Genomic DNA, 24,919 nt, shown 5'->3' with positions numbered 1-24,919 from the left:
TTTGATATCTAACATAACTTTTATTCAGACAATTTGTAGAAATCACATATATTTCTTACAATTATTCTGAAGTGAAAATGCACAGTTTCAGATTTGACTCTAGTGTATTTACTGCAGAAGAAATAAATAATTCAGCTGGTATTTCTAAAAATATAATTAGTTGATGAGTCAGAGAAGAATTTCATTTTCATAAATGTTAAGGCTGGAAGACTGGGAATATAATGATCAGTGTGTCTTGACCTGTGACTCTGTCATGTCTTAGGAGGCGGTCTGGTAATTCCTGCGTCAATTTGTAATTAAGCTGGAAGATTCTTCAGAGGAGACTGAATAAAGGGCCCAAACCACATTCTTGCAATGTGTTTGTTTGCTTGCGTGAAATGTTATTTCACACAAACAAGCAAAAGATACACCCCACAGGCAAGCTTGAGTATGGTGATTCATCATTTTAATAAAAAAATTTAAGAGCATTAACATTTACTAATTTCTGATAGCTCAGTGCAAATTTTTAAAACATCATACATAACTGTGAACCACTATGTCTGTGTGTTTATATATATATATATTTATACATTTATACGTATAAGACAATGAAATATATTTCTATTTATGGGAATCTAAGCTTTATCAAGAACCTGTCTCAGCCATGGGAGATGTGTAAATAGAAAAGAAAGCAGCTGGGATAAAATGAAAAACATAAACTAATCAAACTCTAGACTGCAATAAAAGCTGCCATGAAAGAAGAAAATGAAAACCAAAAATTAACACCACATAGAGCAAAAGATCAATATTTTATTGACTGGACAACAGAGTTCTATGTACTCATTGGTCAGTCATTATCCGTATTGATTTTACGCCACTGCACTTTTGCCCTGGCTTAGCCATGCACACATATTCTTTTTTTTTTTTTTTGCTTTCCTGCCTAAAGTAATGGCTGTCTTCAGTATGAATAAAGGCTACTCAAGTCAGCCAAATAACTCTATGCACTCAAGGTCAGAGTCTAAAGAATGACTTAAAGACATGCAAGATGAGGACTCAAACTCTGTTGAACAGAGCAGAACCTGCCATTCCTAACATCACTGCTCCATCCACAATGGCCCAGTACATGAACCAGGCCACTGTAAGACACAGTGTGGAAGAAGGAAGAAGATAGATGTTTGTAACTCAGCTCTAGATGACCTTTAATAGTAGACATTTAGGTGCTGGAGGTCAGCAAGCAGATATAAATGCCGGCTACCTAGAAACTAAGAGCTTGTACTGCAAGCAGAAGCTGCCTAGATTGCAATGACAACATTACTAATTCTTGACATACTGTTAAAAAACCCGTGTGGCTAATGGTGAAATGAATCAGGAATTGGTTCTGGTGAGTTTACAGCCTACAGTCCACAAGCAGGAATTTACAAGCAGAGGGATGATCTGTGAATCAAAGACCAAGCAGGTGAGGCCCTTAACAGGGCTTCAATTGCTGGCAAAGCGGTTTTCAATGGAGGAAAGTACAAGGTTAAAGGGACCAGTATGAGTTGGATCTTGCATCAAATATTAAAAAATATATTTTAGGCCTGTATTTGAAGGTATAGCAAAGACAATGGAAACAGTCTTAAGGCATATTAGTTATGGGAAAATGTACATCAGCACTATTCAATCTTGGGCAATCCTTACGTTTTGCAGTAGCTGAAAATATGGGTTTATTTATGTTCTACAGCAGCTATACCTAAAAAATTAAGTACAGTTAGCCAGTTTTGGGAAAGAACCTGTGCCATAGTATTTTGGATGACTTCTTTGGGTAGCAATCCCAGTAAGGAGAGGAAAGTGACCTTTTTCCCTTTAATTGGCCCTTGGAATGGGGCTCTCTGTCTCCGTGCTCCTCAGTGTGAAAGCACCTCCTACTCACAATTTCTACCTGTTTTTTCAGCATCTTTTTTTTGCCTGAAGTATGGAAGAATATAATATTTACAAGGTGTTCTTGAATGTTATGATCCAATAGAAAAATGCTTCTGCTCAGCTTTCCATGCCAAGGTGAATCAGTGCTAATGCCTCATCATTATTCATATGCCAAACAGACTTTTCACAATCCTCCTTGGTTCAGAGATGATAAAAGATGAATTTTTAAGCTTCTAACTGCAGAGTGCAGTGTGTTACAAGGAAAACATTTTGGAGTTAGACTTAAAATATATACAAACCTTTTCTGCATCATTTTATTAACCAGAATGGGGCAGTTGTTTAATTTTTGCTTATAAGCAGCTGAGAACTATGACAGAGTTAAACTGCTGAAGGAAAGTTACTTGAATGACTAAAAAATTGTAATATCTTTTATATGGTTTTCTTACAGCAGAGCAGTGAACTACATAGTTACAGAGTGAGAATAAAGCAGCTTCACAGCTTTCCTCGAAACTATGAAGCAGAGCCACATTCGTAGCAAAGGATGTCATCCTGCCGAGTGAGGAATTCCTGGCCCACCAGGGAGACAAAACATTTTGCACAGTTAAAGCATTCCCCATGCCACTGACGTTCCTCAAATGAGATGTATTTGGCACCTCCGAGAGCTGAAAGAGAGTGTGAAAAAAAAAGAAGATCTGAATCCAGTATTTCTGGACATTGTTCAGTAATGCAACAGATGACTTTTTGGTGTGTGATCAGGTCATCATTCATACAGCAAACAAACAAATGAACAAAAATCCATATTTGGATTCGGAAATATTCTTTGTTGGCTGAATTGAAAAATAACTTTAAAATTAATGCAGTGAGAAATATTTCAAGCAAAGACACAAGTCGCTTGCTTGCATATCCCATTGAGATCTGAACACAGTGGGTTTATCAGAATGTCCATTCAGGTTTACTGATCTTCCCAAGAAACTGTCATGAAATTTATTTGCAATATGTTGAAACATATAGTTTCTATACAACACAGAATGAAATTTAATAATTTCCACCTAATTTTCTTCAAATGGATTCTTTTGGAAATTACTAGATCATGGGATTCCTAGCAGAAGAATCTGAAATAAAATCTTGAGGTTTGGGGGGATTTGGATAGTTTTGGTGTTGTTTTTTTGTTGTTTGTAGTTTGTTTTTTTTTTAAATCATGTGCATGTGATTGGGTATTCATCAATTTCTTTGTCCACTGATATATGCAGCATGGACCTGTAAGAATCAGGCAGTACTTTTCAACAGTTGACTCCACACATAATAGGATTAAAATGCAGAACACCAACAAATGCTCTCAGAAAACTTCAACTATCATAGATCAGTGACATACATGTCTAATTAGAAGTCACATATAAGTATACAAGGATGCATTCAATAGAGCTATGTTGCATTTGGCAAGCTTTTTAATTTGACAGGTGTGCCTTACCAGCAGGCAGTTAATCTATGTTCAGTTTGATCACATTTGCATTTAAAAAAAACCTGACGATATCACAGAGGGACTTGTGTTTACTGTCATGGGAAGAACAAAAAAATGCCATTTTTTATATTCTTAAGGAGGAATTTTACTACAGAAAGGTCTAAATCCAACAATGGAGGAACTCCTTCGGGCACATAAAACAACTTCTCATCCGTTAGGAGCATGTATGATCAGTATGTTCTAGCAACATACAGGACAAGTGACACACAGAGAGTCTCTTTGGTAGTTAAGTCCTTAAGTCTTTCATTCTGATTGGAGTATTTGAAAAGTTTTTTTCTAAAGTGAAAATCTTCTCTGAGAGAAGAATGATGATTCATTGCTGTCTGGCCCTCTCTAGAAGATGAGACTCACCTGTAATAGGTTTCTTGCAAATAGCACACTTCTTAGCATAAAATCTGCTGAAACAGTCTACACAGTATGGATACTCATCTTTGGAAATGAATCTTTGTCCAGACAGCTGGGTTTTACACCCAGCACACACAAAGCACTCTTTGTGCCAAGACTGGTCATGGTAGATCACTCCTCCAGAAGTTATAACCTAATGTATTGACAAACAAGGACAGAGCAAAAGAACAAAGGTGTGAATCACGAAGGATTGTCTAATCCTTCATAAGTACCTCCACTTGCTTTCTCTCTTCCCATGTGCACAAGAGAAGAGAGTGTGGTCACATCAACTTTTTTTCATCTGGATTATCCATTTAACTACCTGGAGTTGGGTCCAACATGCTGCTTGTTTGTTATTCTCAATTTTCTATCACAGTAAAACCTTATAATTTGTAATAAACATGTTATCTTTTAATGAAATTTTTGTATTATATGGTAGATAAATGTTTAGAATCAGGCATGCTCTCAGAAGAGAAATTCTCAGTGATAAGCAGTGAGTGAGAGAACTGATGTTGAGATAAAAGTTAATCTCCAACCAGTATTTTGCTGTCTCTCAACAGCAACAGTATTTTAAATAGGAAAAAAGGCAGTAAAGAAACAGAAGTAAAACAGAAAGGAGATCTCCATGGTCAGAAGAAGAAAAAAAAATCCTGTTTATCAGTGTCATCAACTTCTCCTTGCCAGCAATACACTCACAGCTCTGCATTGGTTATTTCTGAAAAGGGAAATTTCTAGTTTTTCTATGGCTCTCTTATGTGTGGTAGAGAGCCGGTTTCACAGAAGTTGTAAGAGACTGTACAGAGAAATTTCTACAAAGATGAGCTGTAAGACAGTGTTTCTACTATCAAGTCACATGCATGACAGGGAATGAATGAATGAATGAATGAATGAACTAATGCTGTCAGAACAGCAGGAGAAAAAGTTGGACAAACTTAAGTAAAAATAGTAGTATCATCAAATTTCCCCAGGGAATACAGTTTCAGGAAAATAAAGAATAGTACCGGGTCATGTCAAGCAATAAAGAGATTTAAATAATTCCTGATCCCTGTAACTTTCCAGTTTTGGACTACTTTGTAGTTATGTTTGCTTTTTCATTAAAATCTCAAAATCGCTGGCACAAAACTCAAGATTCAGTTTGCCAATTTAATCACTTTGGGCTCAATTCTCATGTATGGGAATTGATGCAAGTTTCAGAAATAAAAGGGTTTTAGCTATCATATAGAGGGACTCTGCATTCCTAGAATTTTTAAGAAGCAAATCCTGATTATTTCATGTAGGTGCTGCTAACATCAATGCCTCTGTCATGGTTTATTGTAGTCTGGGTTTTTAGTAAAGAGGGCTCCATCAGCCACGGAAGTGATTCTCTTGCAAAGAGGTGCTTACAGCTTCCTCTATGACCTAACAGAACCTATCACCTGGCTAGTTTGAATATTGGCAACTTTTTAAGCCCCTTAAGAAGCTTGACACACCTCTGTGATCCACATTTAAGAACTAACAGAGCCTGGGAAAGCCCCCTTGCCTTCCGGATTTTGGACAGGTAACTGGGGGGGGGGCCTGCAGGCAGCCCAGCAGGGCTGGGCCAGGCCTTGCTCAACCCGGCCGGGTCGGCCATGGCGCAGCCCTGTTCCATCCGCAGCCTCCCCGCCTCGCCTGGGGCCGCTGCCCTGCTGCCCGGCAAAGTATCTGTGCTGAAATAAGCAAACGACTGTAGCTGTAATTGGGAGCAAAAGTACTTGTGCTGAAATAAGCAAATGACAGCAGCTATAATTTGATGAGGACCCTTGCTCCCAAGGAAGGAGAAGACCTCTGTTCCTAGAGATGAAAGTGATGAGGACTCTTACTCCCAGGGGAGGAGGAGGGCCTCTATTCCTAGAGATGAAGATGCTCCCAGAGATAGGTGAAGAGAACCTTTGCTTCTGAAGAGCGCATCCTTAAAATGGTACCCCATTAGCTCAAGATTGGACCCTCGAAAGCAGTTGTGGGGAAAGCTGTAGGTCGGGGGAAAGGACTCTCACATGATGAGAGCAGAGAACCAACCCGGGTGGCTGTCTCACTGTGACATTGAAGCCATGAGAGAACTTCTTGTGGAGATGTCTCCATAGCATGAGCAAGAGAGACTCCTCTCCCTAAGTGAACTGAAAAAAAGTTATTATGGAAGTGGTAAACTGACTGAACATCTCAAGGGTTGTCTTTTTACCCTGTCAGTGGGAGAAGGGAGAAAGGTGGGGGGAGATAAAATGTTATGAAGGTTTAGTCTGACTTTTTTTCTTCTAGGTCTGTTAATAAAATTCTTTATATTATTTTAAGTTTTGTGCCTGCTTTGCTTTCTCCTAATTCTTATTTCACAAAAGGGAAATAAGTAAGTAATGGATATTTTGAACCAAACCACTACAGCCTCTAATAACCATTGAGCATAATTACTATAATTGCCGTGAGCTCATTTAATACAAATAAAAGGCTAGATGTAGAGACATGGGAATATATAAAAGTACTTTCTAAAGTTTAACTACTGAAGAACAAAATAGGCAACATCTTTTCCTTAAATTAAAACTTTTTGCTAGAGGTAGAGGTTTACAGGTAAACATTAAATAACTACAGAAGATTATAAGTTATTTGATGAAGAGAAAAAGAAAAACTCCTTTCAGAATGATGCAGGTATTAAACAAAAAGTAAAATTCTGCCATAAAAAACAGCTTAAAACATTTCCCTAGAGTACAGTATCACACTAGAATAGTATGATGCTTTGTGCATTTTCATCAACCAGAGGCAATTTTAGAACATGAGAAATCAAGGGACGGAAGAACTGATTTATCTGTACTTGGGGGAAAAAAGAAATCAAACCAAGCTTTCTAGTACGATCATGTATTGAAGCAGTGGGACTCTTGACTAGTGTTATCACAATTGAATGTTAATTAATCTACCAAGTGCCTGATACATTTCAAAAAAAATTAGCCAAGATTGTGGATTATTTGCTCAGTTTAGGCGGCTAATTATGCATATGAATGTATCTGAAAAATTATGGAAAAAGAGCCGTGTCTACCAAGGCAAAATCAGAGATTTTCAGGAAAGAAGGGTTTTACATAACTTTCCATTTAACCTTTGCTAAAAAACACAATCAATAACTAAAGAAGCCCAAAGCACTTGTTTTGGTAAATAAGTGTATTTCAGATATAATCAGTCTTAGATTAATATTAACTAGAGTGGACAGCAGACACTGTTGCAGTTTGCTTTCAGCGCCTAATGTCAAAAGGAAGACTCTGCTCTTACTCTGGCAGACATTTCACATGATCCAGGCCTTTCCCTCATGAGCAATATTGTCTCATTAGGGCAATTTTTGCATTGTATGTTTAATTACCTTTTTGCAAGCATAGCAATGGTGAGCAAATTGCTTCTCAAAACAGGGCACACAGTAATTCTCATTGTCTTTGGTGATTAATGGTTTTGTTCCCAATGGTTGTCGACAATACTGGCAAACGAAACAGGATTCATGCCAGGAACTTCCCTTAAATTCCATTTTACGTGAACCTGAAAAAAACCGAAGTGAACAATCCCCTCAGATATGGTGCTGTAATGTAAGTTTTAAATGCTGGGAATGCTCTTGTTTTGAACCTTCTATCTCAGTATTAGATTACCCAAGAAAACACTTATCTTCAATTTAAGCTTCTAAGGATGCACTTGAAGTTTCAAGAACACATTCAGTGCCATATAACCATCTGGCAAAAGATGTGCTGAATTGCCTAAGCTGTGATTTTTAGAGTCTGCTCTTATATGAATCCTTTCGGGTTTCTTCTTTGTGGTTATGCTCCAGTTGCTCAGTTTCTCTCCAGCCAGCCAACTCAGTGATAATGTTCAGGTACATAGCACTTTTATAAATTAGAGATTCATTTGTTGGAGGTTTAGTACATTTATTATTGTTCTGTCTTCTGTCTTCCTTAAACTAAGGCTCCTTATTTGCATTATTTATCTTAATCAGCTTAAATTGGCAACTTTCCAAATGTTTTTTCTGTGATACAGCACATTACACTGCCTTTCTCTTATAGCTCATCATTTCTGACCTAGATCAACAATTCTTTTTATCATGTTTAACTAGATGCTTTTGATACAGCACAAGGACAGAAAGTTTCTCAGTTAAATGTTTGTCAGAGGAGTTTCAGAGCTTTTGTCTCTGTGTACAGGTGTTCTATCTTGATGTAGAAGCAAAAGTCTAAGATATGCACATATGTCTGAGAACAATTTTTCCAGTGGATCTCCATCATAACTTCTTACCTGTAGGTAGCATCAGACTGCACAGAGAGGTGCAAGGTGCTTTACCATCCTTTCCACATGAAGAAGAGGGTGGCTGCTACAACCGATTAATCCCACTGTACCTGTTTCCTGAACTGTGGGGCCAGTGGAGAAACTACTGGCTGTATTTAGACATGAAAAGTTTGCAGCTTCTTCCCAGTGATCAGAAGGCTAGCTTCACTGTCTTTCACAACTGGGTCTTGTCAACACAGAGCTAGCAAGCTGATGAGACGGAAGTTAATGATACAGAGACTGGCTGGCATTCCCATGCCACTGTTGCACTGTTTCTCACACCTTCAGGCACTTGCTGCAAGGATTTAGACTCTGTCACAAAACATGCAGCATGGATATACACCAGAAGGTAATAATGCAAACCTGAGTGTATTCTGGTACTTTCTTGATCACATCTGGTAAGGTGTGCCTATTTGACAACTTTTAAGCAGTTTATAATCCTTAAAATGAACGCAACTATATTTTTACAATATTTTTTTCCACTAATGCAGATTTTACTTGTAATGAAAAGGAAACAAACTGTAAAAATACAAATCAGTGTTACAGGTTGAATGCAACATGAGTAATCTAGTATCAATAGTAAGACAATAATTTTGCACAGCCTGGACCTTACTGTTTGGCATTAAGATATACTGAAAAATAAATTCCAATGTTACTGCCGAATTTACTGATATTCTCTGTTCCAAAAGTTAGGGACCTACTTTCCTAAGCGAGCAGCTTCCTTTTGCCACAAGTGGTGCTGTGGCTTCTCTCAGATGCCTATGAAGAGGCAGCTTTTGGGTAATCACTCTGCTGTATGAGCTTCACTGATGTGGTGGCAATGGAAAGTCTAGAGCATGTCCTGAACAGCTGAGAAGCAGTTTAGTGGAAAGCGCAGAATTATAAAGGTTGCTAAAGGCAGGAGGTAAGCCTATTGTAAACATGGAAAATATTGTAAAATGGACTTTTATTCATTTTAGTAAAAACGCTGCTAATGATTTGAAGGCAAATTGTCATGTTTTGTAAATTTAAATAAGAAATATTTCTGAGTGAAAGCAATACTATAACGAACACAAGCACTGGGTCTGGTCAGTGTGGAAGTCATGCAGATGACTTGTCTAATCTGGCACTCCTGCTCACAATAGCTCAGTTTGTCTACCTATGCTCACAGCGGGATATGCTTCCTAAGAACTGCAACAGAATCAAGGATGTCACATGAACACACTTTACCATGCATTGAACTCTTAATATTTTTATAAGGATTCATAAGACCTGTCAGTGATGATAGATCAGAAGTGTGCCTGCCCTCTCCTTACTGCCGGGAGAGTGCTACACACTAACAAAGAGTAGTCACCTCAAAGATGTTCTGAAAGTCAAGGACCTTGTAGCTTGGTTATTCTAGGAACTGGTCATAATTAAAAATGTAGTTCCATTTTTCACCAAAGGATCCCTGTTGTCTTACCTGGCATAATGGTCTTCTGGCAGTGAAAACACTTGGATGAATACTCATCAGAGTAACATTCAGTACACAGCAAGACCTCATCCTTGGCAGCAAATGGTTTCTCCACAAGTGAGCGATGGCACTTGGCACACCTGAAGCACCCCTCATGCCAGTGGCGGCCTTTGTAGGCCAGATCCTTGAAGAAAGAAGGATCATGTTAAGGTAAACATTTCTTTACGGTGTTTTAATCCTTCAGGTCCTTCGAGAACTAAAATGAAAAATGGAGAGCATTGCAGTGGTGGGTCCAACCAGAGGTGTGCTCAGGAAAGGTGTAGGTACTCAATGTCACACTGTTGTGTAGATCTCTTCCAGAGGCCTTTAGGAGGTGCTTCGGCAGATACAGTGGGCCTTCCTTATGTAACATAGAGGTATGTTTTCATTGGAAGAATCATGTCATATATTACAGTTGTCTTTTGAGGGGAAAGAAGGGATCAATGTTTTTAATGTGCGCAGACCACTGTAGAGGAAGCCCTTACTCTATAGAATTTGAAGTGAACCTTATGTATTTTCAATGTTACTACTTCTTCTTCCAGCTGGCATGACATAATGCTAAGTTATTGCAGAAAACAAGCAATTAAAATCTCATTGAGGACAAAATGATTATTAGGAAGATTAAAAAAATAATTGCTTTTGTTTACATCTGATATCAATCCCCCCGAAAACTTGGTAGAAATAATGTTTGTTTAAGACTCAGCGGGCTTAGGGGATGAAAGAACTAACAGTATGTGTATGAGATCCTGGCTAAGAATTCAAAAATGACCAAAGAGCAGATTTAATTTTTCCACAGTTAAAAAAGCAAGGGAAAAATGCACCTCCAAAAAACCGTCCCACCTTAAAAAAATCAACCAGAGCCTTCCAGGTCTCTTTTATAAGAAGCACAAAAGGGCACAAATCCAATTGCTTTGTTCTCCTTTATCAAGTCTCCACCTTTTAAAGTGCTAAAAAAGAAAGAAATACCATGCTTCATTTTGAGAGCTGCTGAGCACTTACCATTTTAATTTCCATTGGTTGGCATTCTGAACCTTGCAGGAACCAGGCTGTCAGCCCACAGCAGCCTGAAGCAAAGATTGGGTGAGGAGGAGAGGAAGAAAACCAAGCTCTAGCCCCTGGCAGAGGTGAGACAATCAGCTGTAGATCTCTGTGTGCCGCTTTTCTAGATGTGTCTATCTGGGTCCACTCCTTTCTTATCACCTCTGCTTTTTTCTCCCATTTCTTCCTTCCACTCAGTCCAAAGACACGGCTTTTTGTTTACAATCTTCAACAATGGTAATCCTGTCACTTATTTAATTTTTGATTTTAAAAGTGAAATGAAGTGAACTCAAAGCATTTGTTCTCCTGGTGAATCTGACTGGTGGTACATGTTCAATGTTGCTGTGAGTAAAATGCTAATGAGAGTTTGAGGAGTGTCTTCATCCAAATCAGCGTTTTCCTTGGATGATTCCTGTACTCAGACAATGTGCTTTGAAGTGCTGGGCTGGGGAAGCCTTCCAAGAGGTTTATTTTAATAACTTCCTGTCCTTTTATTTCTAAGGAACATAGGCAAAGAGAGCATGGGGAGAAGGTGAGCACTGCACACTGAGCTTGGCAAAACAAATGCTTTTTGATGGGTTTCAACTGAACTTAAAATTCAAAGTCAAGTGTATGTGCTCTAAATTGAAGTATGGGGTATTAGCAACTCTGTCAGACCACAGAGGAATTTGAATTATTAATTAATAGTGTAAAAAATGGAGAGGTGAAAGGAAAGACAAGGTTAGAAAAACTGCCACTAATATGCCATCTCTGAGATGAGCAAGGTAAGCATGGCATTAAGTAGGAATTAAAAAATACTTCATTTCCAAAAGAGAGAATATGCAAATAATAAACATGTTGTCTTCTCAGCTTGACATCTGTGTGTCATTTTTCGATGAACATCTCTCAGAAATTCCAAGGTGTCATCCAACCTGATACACTGAATTACACCAGCCACCCTATCACCCCTCCAACATTGTGCAGCCTCTACAGCCAGTGAGTGACTGGAGGTGAAGGATGGAGCCTAGCTGATGTCCACACACCAAGGCCTTGCTGTATGCTTGGGGTATATGCATATGCAGATTTCCTCATCTTTGGTCCCAGAGCTTTCCTATTCCGGGAAAATAGCACTGTTTCACTCTGCTGTACGTGTGGATGTACAACAGCCATGCTTAGGTCTCTTCAGCAATACAGGGATACACAGAGGGGTGGATATGGAATCTGCCATTAAAGAAATTGGATTTGTGTATAATTTAACAAAGAACAAAAAGTGTAAGCTGTATCTTTACCTTGGAGTTACACTCAATGGGTTGCTTGCACTCTTCGCAGGGGTTGGCATACAGGCTGTCATAACACGGAACACAGTAAGCATTTTCTTCTCTTAGTGCGTATTTCCTGCCACGGAGAGACTGAAGGCAGAAATGACAGTCTGTGTGACTGCTGGTCATCCTGCTGGGGCCCTCCAGGTGATCTGCAAAGATGGAAAAATCAGGTAATTCAGTGCATGACCATTTGCTTGCTCAAATAATAAGTAATGCTGCATTACCTGTGAAAGTTAGACAGGCATTTCCTGGTCATTTGCAGTGCCCTGGATTTCTCAATGCTGGGTTGTTCTACAATAAAAGGGTGGCCTTTAACAACATATACTGAGTACTGTATTACCTACATGATGGGGAGCAAGAGGGCTGCTTCAGCTTATTCTAGCACCGTTTCAAGTCAGACACCTGAAAATGAGGCCATCTTCACATTCTCTATGCACAACTGCTGGCATTATGAGCATTATGTACTGGATTCTGAGACATGGATCATCCAGTAATAACGTAATGGAGATAGAAGCAATAATTCAAAAATTAAACCAACTGCAGAGTTAAAAGGCCAAAGAGAAGAGGCAGACACTTCATGGCGTGTTCCTGGCTTTCTCTTGATACTCCTGTCTTTCTGCTTTTTCCTTTCTTTTCAAAATACCCCCACATCTACCTGAACAAACAGAAGGAAGACAAGGGACTCCAGGATATATGACTGGTTTTTACATTATCCCAACTGTGGTGCTAGTATTTGGTGGCAATGTAAGGTCACACAAATACCCCTGGATAGCAAAAGAGTAAAGTATAAAGAAAAATAAACAAAATCATAAGACAAACAAAATCATAACTCAAAGAAAGTTTCCCTTGTTGTTATTGGAAAAGATTGTTTATTCTTACATATTTCTTTATTGCCAGATTCCATGTTGGCAGTACCAAAATAATGTGAGATAGTTTATATTTCCGTGCCAGACAAGTGCAGGAAATACCACAAATCTATTGAGAGCCAGTTGTATGAATTTCCCATCCTTCAGTTTTTCAGGCTAAAGACGCTTGGACAAGCATCCAAACCTCAGCTGCTTATAGATCTGCAATACTGAATGTTTTAAGGATTTTGGAGATGAAGACTCATTTCAGTCTTCTTGTTGCTGATTGGATCATCACCACTTTGCTAAAATTGGGTCTTGATTCTTGGAAATGAAGGAAGCAGAAACCAGAAAGTTCAGTGAAGCAACCCCAAAAACATCTGCTGGACTCATTGGATTGCACTCTTCATTGAACTCAGAGGAGTTGAAAACAACCGGGGAAGGTCTCCTAAAATATTTACATGTCAGTGACTTTGGGCAGCTGAAATTTTTTCACTTTGAATAACAGTGCAAATTAGTTATCTTAACCAATGCAGTGCCTGAGAGTAAGGAAGAGCATACAGACGACAAGATTCGAGGGAGTGCTTACCCATGATGAGTTTTATGTGATACCCTTGGAAAAATAATATAACAGGGCTTAAGCCTGGACTTCCATTTCCTTAAGATCTAACAGAGATTTGAAGGTGTAACAAATAAACCCATTTATATGAGAAAATTACATCCATCAGCTTGCACATTTACAGAACATGACATATAAATACCAAGCAGAGCTCAGTGCATTTACTGCACAATCACAGTCACGACCAAAGTCAAGGTTAAGTTTTGCGCATGTTGTTCTATATCAGGGAAGAAGTAAAAACTGGTGTCTAAGGACACAATCAAGGAGTGTTTGTGGTTAACTGTGCTCTATATTCAAGGTCACAGGACAGGCTTGAAACTGGCTTTCAGAGGAATTTTCTTTTCTTTTTTTTCAGTGGGAATTAAAGGTGTGAACTGCCTCGGAGGATAACCCTGAGTGAACCACCTTTCTAATCTCCTCCTTGCTGGATCAGTACTCCTGCTTCCTGAAAGAGTTTCATCTCAGCCTAAAAGTGGCAACAGCAAAATCCAAACAGGACATGCATATAGAGTTTTGTTACTTACAGTGCTTTTTTGTTGCACAAAGCTCACCAACAAATAGCTTCCTATACCAGCAGAAACATCTCTGATTTTTCGTTCTAATGAATGTCAATCAAGTTTTTAGTTTATCAAAAACTCTGCATACCAAGTAATTTTCTTTAAAATGTGGTTCTCTTGATTATTGCTTTTTTCCCCTAGGAAGTCAGTCTGTTCCAGGAAGCCCAGGTTGTGTGCACAAACAAGACTCACTACTGTAATAGTTCAGAACTTCTGAATTTGCAATGTAATTATACTCCTGAAGCCTTATATGGATATGGGAGTGAAGTGCTATTAATCCTGTTCTACAGATGAGAGTTGTTGCTTGAGAACTTTAAAAAAGCGGCCCCAAGAACAGAGTCAAAGCCTGAGGGTGTCTTTGGGCTGCTCCTCTAGTAAAATGCTCAAGTTGCCCAAGGGTTTTCTTCAGAAATTCTTCAGAGTTTGGCCATGAATCATCATTAAGGACCATGTTTGGGAATGAAGCAGCAATGGTATGCAAAATAATGAAGATTTTTGCAAATCTTTAGGCAAAGGTCTGGGTAACCTTTGAGAACTACTTTTACAATTAGAAAATGCAACAAAAAAGGTGAATCTGATCTCTCCCATCACCACTTATCCTTGCTCCAATAAATAAGTAGTGGTACGAGCACCACGCAGTTAAGTAGAATGTTTTTCTTGTGCTTTGATCCTAATCTCTAGAGAAATATGTTTACTTTAAGTTTGCTGGAAGCGAGACTTTGTGTTTTGAAGGTCAGTTAAGAAATCTCTGGAGATCTGGTGTTATTCACTCTCATGGAATGAAACGCTGACTCGAGCATTCCAGCTGCTAACTTGAGTCCTAGGCACAGGGAAAGACTGCCATTCCTTGGGAAAAGAAGATTTTACTATTTAAATTGGAACATTTTAAATTGGAAGCTAAATACTGTTGATTTTTATGTACCTAGTAGGCAGGGATACGTGGTATCATTTGTAGTGTTAAGAATATCCCAAGGAGGTGCAGAGAGATGTTGCCAAAGATATGAGAATATTGTAACTGGAGTCCCTGGGGTCAGATTTGAGAATGCAGCAATTTCATGGACTTGTTTTCTCTCTGGAGCTAAAAAGCACAGCCACAAGGTTAATATATCTAAATTATTTATCTTGATGTTTTCTATAAATATATGTTAATCTCCCTCACATAATATAAGAATAAAAAGCCCAGAAACATTCATACTACTCAGAAAGGAATTAATATATACATACGGATGCAGATATGTGCATACAGGTAAAAATATTCTATCTTTCACTTCATGGCAATTCTAATGGACTATTTCCCAATCTAAACATACCAGCCTTTGAACTTCATAATCTTTTTCTTTAAGAACATACAGTTATTGGAACAAGGCTCTTTCTCAGAGAGACATAAAGAAAGAAAAATGGTGGGAAAAAAATTCCTTGGAACAACACTGAAGGATAAGAAAAACAATTTGATCTATTATGAGTAGGACACCCCTGCAAGCTTCCCTAGCCTCTTGTTCATTTTCAAGTAAGTATATGTTTTTACCTTCTAATGTGATTTGGCATATTTGCATGAATTTGCTGACTTCATTTTCCCTATTTCTATTTTTGTCTCATGCATTTACATATATTAAGGGTTCTGTTTGCTTTTTTAAAAATGGCTAGAGAAGCAATAGGAACTAGGGGTATATATTACAGACCAAGTCAAACCAAGTACCTACAGAAAAGAAGACACAGATGTTAACTTTGAGCTGTCTAATCTCTGTGGCACAGTACAGCAACACAGCATCAGGTCCTGGAAGCACCTGAGTGAATGCAGAGCTCTCACTGATGAAATTCTCCTTTCAGCAGCCAGGATGGATGCCAACTGGGACACAGCTGTAACAATCCGACTATCCTGCTCCATGGTACACAAGTCATACTGTTGAGGTGTCATGGCAAAGCAGGTATTTTAGAGGTTGATCTGGTAATTCATACTGAATTGTACTGTGTTCACACACCCCATGACTACAAGCAAAAAGGACAAGAGTTGTGGCTTAACTAGGGGAGAAAGCATCTCAGGAATTCTGTAATTTTTTCCTTAATTGGTATTACTGTCTGCTTTGTTTACACCATGCAAATTCAAATGGTGTAGTCATCTAAATTCTTCCCTTTTTTTTTTTTTAAATAATTCTTACCCACATTTTTTACAAGTTTTCACATAGTCTGGTAGAGCCAGAGTTTCTTCCTGTGTCATTATGGAGCTCATTCTTTTCTGACTACTGTCAAATGTATGGAATAAAATGAAGTGATGAAATAATTCAGCTGTGCATTTTTGTAACTTTTAATGTAAAATCCTGTCAGTATTCTTAGTTGTACTTCCCAAACTGAACCATAAGACAGGTTTGAGGATTGCATCTGTTACAAAAGGCTCATATGATGAAGAATACTGAAATTGACTGGTGAGTTAGATGGGTCAGAGTGGCACCCACAGCAAACTGGCAGATGACACCACACCAGCAGGAGAGGATGATACACCACATGGGTGTGCTGTTATCCAGAGGGACCTCACTGGAACTGGAGAAGTGGGGTGAGAGGGGGCTCATGAGGTTCAGCAAGGGGAGTTGCAAGGTGATTCTTTGATGGACCACAGAAAAGTTTATCACTGCTGAAAGACAAAAGAGGGAGGGTAAAAGTCTCCACAAAACCTCAGTATTCTCTTATGGGTGTTAGAACAGGAGTGGGGCCGTTCTCATAACAACAACACAGGTCTCCTGTAGATGCCTTGTTGTGAGACCCCATCAAAGCTGGACATGCACTTAGTCTAAACGTGTGAGTAATGCAATTGCTGTCAGCTGAAATATTCACATTCTTGAAGCTGAAGGTGTGCTCTAGAGCCTTGCTATCCATAACTTTGGAGCACAGAATTTGAAAGATACTTTCAAAGATAATATAAAAGTGTGATTTTTAAAAGTATAGAACTGATCACAGTCACAGCAGTGAATGCAAAGTCTTCTCCATTATTCTTTACACCTATTTTGTACTGTCCACTTTCCTGCCTCCACACTCATCTACAATCCATGATTAAGGAATCATGAATGATACTTCAAAAAGCATTTAAATAAACAGAAAATGGAAGTTACAAATGAAGACATGCGCTGAAGTCCTGATCTGACACTTCCACCACTGAGTTCATCCCTATTGTGCAAATCATAGAGTCATAGAATTCTAAGGGTTGGAAGGGACCTTAAAGATCATCTGGTTCCAACTCCAATGCCATGGGCAGGGACATGTCCCACTAGACCAGGTTGCTCAATGCCCCATCCAATCTGGCTGTGAAAACTTCCAGATATGGGGCATCCATAATTTCTCTCTTCAACCTATTCCAGTACCTAACCACCCTCACAGTTAGGAATTTCTTCCTAATGTCTAACATGAATTTCCCATCTTTCAGTTGGTTCCCATTACTCCTTGTCCTATCACTACAGTACATGATGAAGAGTCCCTCTTCAGCTTCCCAGTCGGCCCCTTCAGATGCTGGTAGGCAGCAGCATCAGAGGATGCTTTGGAACCATCTCTGCTAGAACAGCATCTGCACAAAATGCCTGCACAGCCGGGCAGAAGTCCCCCAAGCAAACAGCAGCATCTCAGCCATTCACTGACACCACCGGGCAGGGACACACCTCCCTGAAAGTGACACAAGCCTGCCTTTGGGACTGAAAGCTTTCCCGGGAAAAACAGCAGCGATAAGAAATGATACCTGTGAGTGAAGTGCTAACAGGTCATAAAACAAACCATCTTGCCACTAACAGGAAGTAACAGAACTTCAATAGGGAATGCTGATGCTGACTGTAAGGTTTTAATGAAAAAATACGCAATTTCTTGTTTTTGCAGATGCTTCAGCTGTAGAGACGAGATTTCCCTGTCCTTACATTTTATTTCAGGAACAGCAAGGTGGATGAAGAGTACTCTGTTGTGTGAGAATGAGTGCATCACATGAATTACAATCCTTTTTTAAAAAAAACCCAAAAAACTACAAGTGACTGTACAGCACAACTTTGTCTAGATGGGTTATTGTAAAGCCTGTGACCTAATTAGAACTGCTTTAAGAAACAAAATGAGCAAAAATAAAAAGATCATCAGCAGCAGCATTGTTAGCAACAAGCTAAAATTGGAAAGAATTTTCATTACCCTATTTAAAAAAAAAACAAACTTGCTCCCCTCAAACCCAAACGTAAACCCCCCAAGTGATAATAAAGCATCTGCTGCAGTGGCTTTTCCTCTTCTCTCCAGCTGTGCTATGCCAACCTGACCTAGTTTTCTGAGGAAAAATATAAACCGAACCACAGCACTCTTTTAATAAAAGTATGACACCTTATCAAAATGAACCAAACCTAAAATTTTCTATCTCAGCCTTGTTAAGAGGTTGTGATGAGTCAGATGGCATCACAGCTTAATAAAAGCAAAGGCTACTGTCAGTAGTACCTGTATGTAAGATCCCTACTTCAATTATCATTGTTCCCAGGTATTTTGATTTGTAGGCCAACTGTTCTGTGGGCCAGTTTTGCTGCTTGCAGTGCTCCATCAGGCTTGACTGCCACCTTCTTATCAAGCTCATGTCTGAAAACAGGGATGATGTGGCTCTGCAGACAGGCCCGGGGCTGCTCATTGCACCAACAGGAATCATTGTTTGTAAAGCCACTGCTGTACAGTCTAAGAAATGCTGCCCACTGCAAATGTAGCACTGCAAATGTCTTTGCCTTATGTGTGAGATATTTGGAGTAACCACTGCTGTGTCAGTCTCCAATCCTTCCCAAGGGAAAACAGATTTCAAGGTGGGCAATTCCAAGAGGCAGGATCAAGTATGGTTTGGGTTGGAATGGTTTGGGTTGGACGGGACTTTAAAGATCATCTACTTCCAACCCCCCTGCCATGGACAGGGACACCTCCCACTAGACCAGGCTGCTCAGAGCCCCATCCAGCCTGGCCTTAAGCACTTTCAGGGATGGAACATCCACAAGTTCTCTGGGCAACAAGGAGAGAAGAAGTCAGCAGAAACATTGAGCAGAGCTAGAAACAGCTTGATCTCTACCGATGGACTCTGGATTTTTGATTACAATTAACACAGTAGGTATGGGTATGATATTTAGCATTAATGATCCTCTGCAGTTGCACTGTTTTCGGAACACAGAGATACAATTATAACAACAGAAGCATATTAAAATACATATTCATATATTGCATCTGCTAGGTAGACAGACCATGAAGCATCTAATCTGGTGAAGAAAATCTGAAAGAAGTTTCACTCTTAGTATTCTATCATTTTTACAGTAATTAACTGGTTATATGATATAACTGAGACAGGTGGCATTTAGAAAGGTTTCTAGGAGAGCTCACAACAAAAAAGCAACATGAAAATATACTGTGGGTATTCTTCAACAGATTTATTTGACTTCCTTCTGCTTCCCTCTAAGTGTTACCTGGCCACCTGCTATGTCTTCTCTTAGAACAGATCACTTAGAACACTGGTATCTGTATTCAAATTCATGTAGCTGAATAATTACTCTCAATTCAAGGATGTCAAATTAGGTGATTTAATATTTTCTGGATTAGGGTTTAATTCTGGATTTTAGGGTTGGTGTGCTCTCACCTATCGGGGAGTGCTATGCACAATTTGCTTATGAAGTCCCAGCATCTGCACCAAGGCTGCAGTTACAAAACAGTACAATTCGGCCGTGTATGCATATCACCAATGCTATGGAATTATAGCAGGGGTTTTCTTGCTTTTATTTTCTGCCCTGGGTGCTTTAAACAGATTGTGGACAGGAAAACCTTATTAGTTTAACTACATAGGTGCATTAAGGACAGGCTTCTGGCTTTTGGGCTGGAGGAAAAAAACCCCAAACATTCAGATATACACATTCTTTTACATCATGTCCTATATTCACTGTTGATAGTTATCCAGCACATATTGTTCTAGCCCAGCCAAAGGATATATGAACTCACAGTGTGAAAACAGTTTTAGAAGAGATCTCATGAAAGGAATTTTGAAGGCAGTGAACCTTTTTAAGAGAACCCTTTTAGCAGTGGGGCTGGTAGAAAGAGCAGGGAGTGGAGGTCTTTGGCTCTTTGTCCTTTACCAGGGAGGAAAAATAACAGTGTCACTAGGACAAATATAGAAAAAAAATGCTGGTGGTTTTCCTTTTTTTGCTGTTTACTTTAAATATGTGGCTTTGTGCATCATCCATTAAGCAGGCAAAAAATGTTAATTAAGACCTCTTGAGTCTTGAGCAGTTGAGTAGATAATGTGCTGTCAAACAAGATAGGGGATAACATGGCATTGACTCAGTTTTAACTTGAATCCTCACATCCTGTGGCAGCAACATTGACCAGTCCTTACAGAAATTCAGCCCTGGGTTCCTGCCAGTGACATTTGCCACCTACTTGAAGTCTTCATGACTCTTACATTACCTGTTCTGCCTACTTGGGAGATGAAATCTGTGGAATAATTATGTGACTGGGTATCCTAACATTTCCCTTAAGCCCGAAAGTCTCTGCACCACACATTAAACATTTTCTTTCTATTTAAAATAGTCTAAAAGTGGTCATGATTTAAAATCAGCAGACCATGGTATTCTGTCTTTCTTTATTGCGATGTGAGGTTACTGACCCTTCAGTAACTGCCCTTCTGGGATTTTTGTAATGCCGTGATATGAAAAAGTCTCTTTTTTTTTTTTTTTTTTTTGGCACTATGACTTTGAGAATGAATTTATTTCTATGATTATAAATACACAATATCTGAAAATTGGTTCCAGTGTAGGGTTGACCTTTTCTGATTGATGAAAAATTAAGGCTGAAGTTTATCTGAACACCCAAGACAGTCAATATTTGATTCAGACAAATAAAACTCATCACTGAATCTTAGAATGCTGGATGAAATTTGGTAAGAATGAAGAAATTCCTTTCTAACTTTTAAGAACATTTTAGGAGCATGTAATTTAACTCAAGGATATTGTGGAACAATGAGTCCACTGATACCAGTAAAGTCTGGTGACGTGGATTTATTCAAGTGATGATGTGAAGATTATAGCAACAACCATCTTTGCAAATCTAGAATGGAACTGACTGGTTTTGGTAGAGGATGGTGCTCAGAGACCATAACTCTGACCAGCTGTGGTGAAAAAGGTTGGTCTAAGGAGGGGGAGAGTGGAACACAGCAGCAGAAGCTGCACCAAGGAACAAATACAATCCAAGGCTTTCTTGCTAATTTATGTAAAATTTATTAAAAGTTTTCAGTAAAAAGTCCAAGCAAGTAATTAAACAAATTAAGAATTCTGCTACTGTATTTTAAAAAATCCAACAAACCCAAACTGTTTTGAGCTTTTAATTTGAAATATTTCTCAATGCTCTTCAATTTTGAAGCATCAAACTAAACATTGACAATTAGAAGACCAGCATGAAATAGTTTTTACTCTAAACACTTTTCCCCATGCAAATTAGACTTTTAGAAATCTAATTATGCCACAGTTTTGCATGTTTTAATACACAAATGAATCATGATATGGCTGAATTTGAAACTTGAAGAGCTCTCTTGAGCAAGACTGAGCTCAATAAGCATGTTTAAGCCTAATACTATTACGGGCTTCTGATAGATAGAACGAAAACCTAAATCTCTGAGGTATTTTACAGCCTTCCTTTCAAAGGTTCCAGAATGCTTTTCTAACAACAGTAATAAAGTAATGCTAAAACACATTTGTGAGATACTTGTCAACAGAAAAAATCAATACTTGTCAAAGGAAAGTAATTGACTTCCTCAAGGTCCATTCGATGGGTCTTCTCATCAGGCTGTATCCACAGCACTGGCCCAGGCTTGTTAAAAGCACTGTACCAACGTTGCCAACTGGTCAACTCCCAGTGCTAGAGGTGGAAAGCACTTCCAAATTTAGCCAAAGTAATAAAATGTTCCAGTTGCTTACTTTGCAATTGTCCTTTATGACTCTGAAGTTATGATGAATATTCTTAAGCAAAATGTTCTGTCCACAACTATACCATGCTCTAGCACTTGGGCATTCTTGCTATCAATTCTGCTACCTATGTACAAAGACACATTACAGGAAGATTAGTATTTTTCTGACTGATAAAGTCTCTTAAGTGTGAGGCCAGCAACCAGCTAGGACAGCCTGTTCAGATCCATTACCCACACTGTGCTGTGTAAGAATTAACCAGTCCTTTTACATGGACCTTGAACAAACTCAGATTCAAAGGCAGCCATAGCTGGGAAGAAAAGTAGCATACTAGCATGGATGAAGTAGAATCAAAGAAAACTCTTAGTCTAAGAAAGGGGAACAATAAAGGACGATTGTACCACATGGCAACAGAGAATGGGAATACTCAGAGAAATTAACCTAAACCTGCTCAGGCTAATGAGCAAGGCACTTTTTTTGCTAAAGAACAGATATAAATTCCTCTCCAGGGTGATCTAGCAGAAACCAAATTTAGCCATCATTATGAAGGAACTAAGGCAGCATAGCTTCCCTTTGCAAATCTTGTCCTTCACTTTATCTCTGCTACGGAATTTTATGTCAGGGGGTTTTATAAACTTGTTTTCTTGGAGTCATGTTTGCATGTTTCCACAAAACTGTCCTTATTTGATCCCTCTGCCATTTTACAGGAAAACACAAATGTATGAAACAAGGAGCTCACAGCCTCCTTTCTCGTAAGAGCTACATGCCTCGTTCCCAGAAGCCCAAGTGGAGCATCAGCAGCATTTCACTGCACCAACTTCCAAACTTAGGGCTCTAGAGATTTTAATAGAGCAGTTGAACTAGAAATGATTAATTTATGAGGATCATTTTATCCTAAATTGGCAGGGAAGTGTGCAGAAAAACTCAGCTCAGATTTACTCCCCAGGCAATCTAAAAGCCTTGATGGCACCTAGAGCTTGAGTCAGCAGGAGGGCTGCTCCTTCCAACAGGTTTGGAATTTCACCCTCTGATTTTGGGCTTGATGGTTGGAAGCATGCTGGTTAAAATATTTATTTCTGTCTGTCCATGGTTAGGCAATACTAAAAGTTTTTAACTGCTCTTTCGAGAAAAAACTCCAGTAGGGAAAATAAATGAAGAAAGCTGGGATTACTGGTACAGAACTGACGGAACATATGTCTTACCATGTCAGCCCAAAAATATGTGCTTTATAAATTATGACTGCTTGCAAATAACTTGGAGACACCATACATCAGAATCTATTTCAAGCAGCTTTTGAATTCATTTTTCTCTTACCCTGCAAGTTAGTTAGTAACATCTCAAGTTTCTACCAAAGAAACACCTTTGAGTCAAAGTGACTCCTGATCCTGCAGTAAAATTACATGGGAAAATTACATCAGCAATCCGATATAATGTTAATATAATAAATACATGACAGTTTCTTCTGTTACTGTAGAAATAACAAGTTGTTGCACAAAGAGAAGAAAAAAATTAACACAAATTAAAAAAAGGCATCTGAAACTTGATTTCTAAATGTAAATTCTAAACAAAATTATGATCCTAAAAATATGATAGCTGAAAGATAACACAAAGTGTCTTATGGAGGGAGAATCGGGAGATGATATTTGTTGTTTACAGCAATATTTTGACTTTTCATAAAAATCAGCTTGGAAACTGGTTTTACTTCCAAAATCAAGAATAATCCACGTTAGCTGTTAAAATTACTTACGCTACAAACAAGTGACTTTACAGAAAAGGTACTATCTAGAAATTCTTCTTGCAAAAGCAAATAGCTATGAAAGCTTGCTAGGAGATAAAAATGTCATGGGAAACAGCATATGCATATTTTGTTGGATGGTTCTTTGGAGTAAACAAAACTCATCCTCATCTCTTTACAAAGGAAACCTCAAACAATCTTTCTGCAAATTAGTAGGTGAGCCAATTCAATGAAAAGAATGAATAAAAAAATATTTTAAATTATTAAGTGTGGTATCTCTTTAGGAACAAAAAATTATAAAAGTATTATATATTTGGAATTCTGCATCTAATTTATTTAGCAGTTTTGTGTGCGAGGAAAAACTTCCTGCATACTTGCTCAAAATATTAAATTAAGTACCTTCTATACTAACACGTTTAAAGATTATCAGATAAAGGAATAACAGAAAAGAGCCTCAATACTCACATTTGGTTTTAAGCTGCTTCTCTTGGTAACTTGTGCAGCAAAATAAAAGAAGAAATAATTATGCGTCTTCACAGAAACAAGCAGTCATGAAGTCCAAAAGAAACAGAACACTTTGCCAGAGCTATTTGAGGGTCCCATCAGACTCTGCCTGGATCAGGGAAGGCTGAGGGTCAGTTTGTTTCCCTTAGACCTTATGACATGCAAATATCTGGCTGCCTCACCACTGAATCAAATCATTCTTTGACATACTGTGTTTACAAATTGCAAATACATACAATGTAGGAGGTTGTTAAAGGAACATATTTCTGAGAGTTTTCAAAAGGAAGAAGGCATTTCTGTTAAAAAACAAAACTGTTCAGTGCAAAGTAAAAAAGAAAGTAAGATGGAACACTTTTCATCCTCAGATACATACTGGTTCATGCATAATGAATTCAAAAGACCTCATATGGGCTTGTAGATCAGAAAAGAAAAAGAAGAATTGCAACTACTAAAAGTCTGATTATTGTGTACAGGAAATGGGAGGGCAGGGAAAAACCTCCTCCAGTTTAATGAAAGATGTTCAGGGATACAGCAGAACTCAGAAGTTCTGATGCTTCTTAAGCAGTTTCTGGGCTGTGACAATTTGCTGCTCTTCCAGCAGGTGGGAAGGTGTTCTCACAGGATTACCATCATCAGAGTGGCAGCAATGGACTCCTCTAGGCTCTCTCTCAGTATTTCCCTGTTCCGGCCTTTGAAACACAGCCACCTCTACCTTCTGCTTGGACCCAACTGGGGCCAGCTTTCACAGACAGGCTCCTGTAGGCACAACACATTCAGAAGTCCTTACACTTTGCATAAGACTCTATGCAGACCCTTAATCAAATGCAGCTGAAAGTAAGGATTTTGTGTT

At 38.7% G+C, this 24,919-nt stretch overlaps 1 protein-coding gene across 2 annotated transcripts; it reads right to left on the bottom strand.

Annotated features, from left to right (window-relative positions):
• FHL5 (four and a half LIM domains 5) lies at positions 1-24,124 on the bottom strand. Of its 2 annotated transcripts, XM_032105100.1 has the most exons (7): positions 24,031-24,114; positions 12,112-12,178; positions 11,855-12,036; positions 9,519-9,693; positions 7,137-7,306; positions 3,749-3,935; positions 1-2,540 (listed from the first exon to the last, which is right to left on the bottom strand). In XM_032105100.1, the coding sequence occupies exons 3-7, from the start codon at positions 12,011-12,013 to the stop codon at positions 2,389-2,391; spliced, it is 843 nt and encodes a 280-aa protein (XP_031960991.1). In that variant the 5' UTR covers positions 12,014-12,036; positions 12,112-12,178; positions 24,031-24,114; the 3' UTR covers positions 1-2,388. The 2 variants fall into 2 exon arrangements, with proteins under 2 accessions (XP_031960991.1, XP_031960990.1); XM_032105099.1 differs by lacking the exon at positions 12,112-12,178 and having other exon boundaries at positions 24,031-24,124.
• Positions 24,125-24,919: the final 795 nt, after the last annotated feature.

Source organism: Corvus moneduloides, chromosome 3 (assembly GCF_009650955.1).
Source record: "Corvus moneduloides isolate bCorMon1 chromosome 3, bCorMon1.pri, whole genome shotgun sequence".
NCBI classification, from domain to species: Eukaryota; Metazoa; Chordata; class Aves; order Passeriformes; family Corvidae; genus Corvus; species Corvus moneduloides.
The sequence above is the reverse complement of the archived record's forward strand: the minus strand, read 5'-3'. Positions and strand labels throughout refer to the sequence as shown.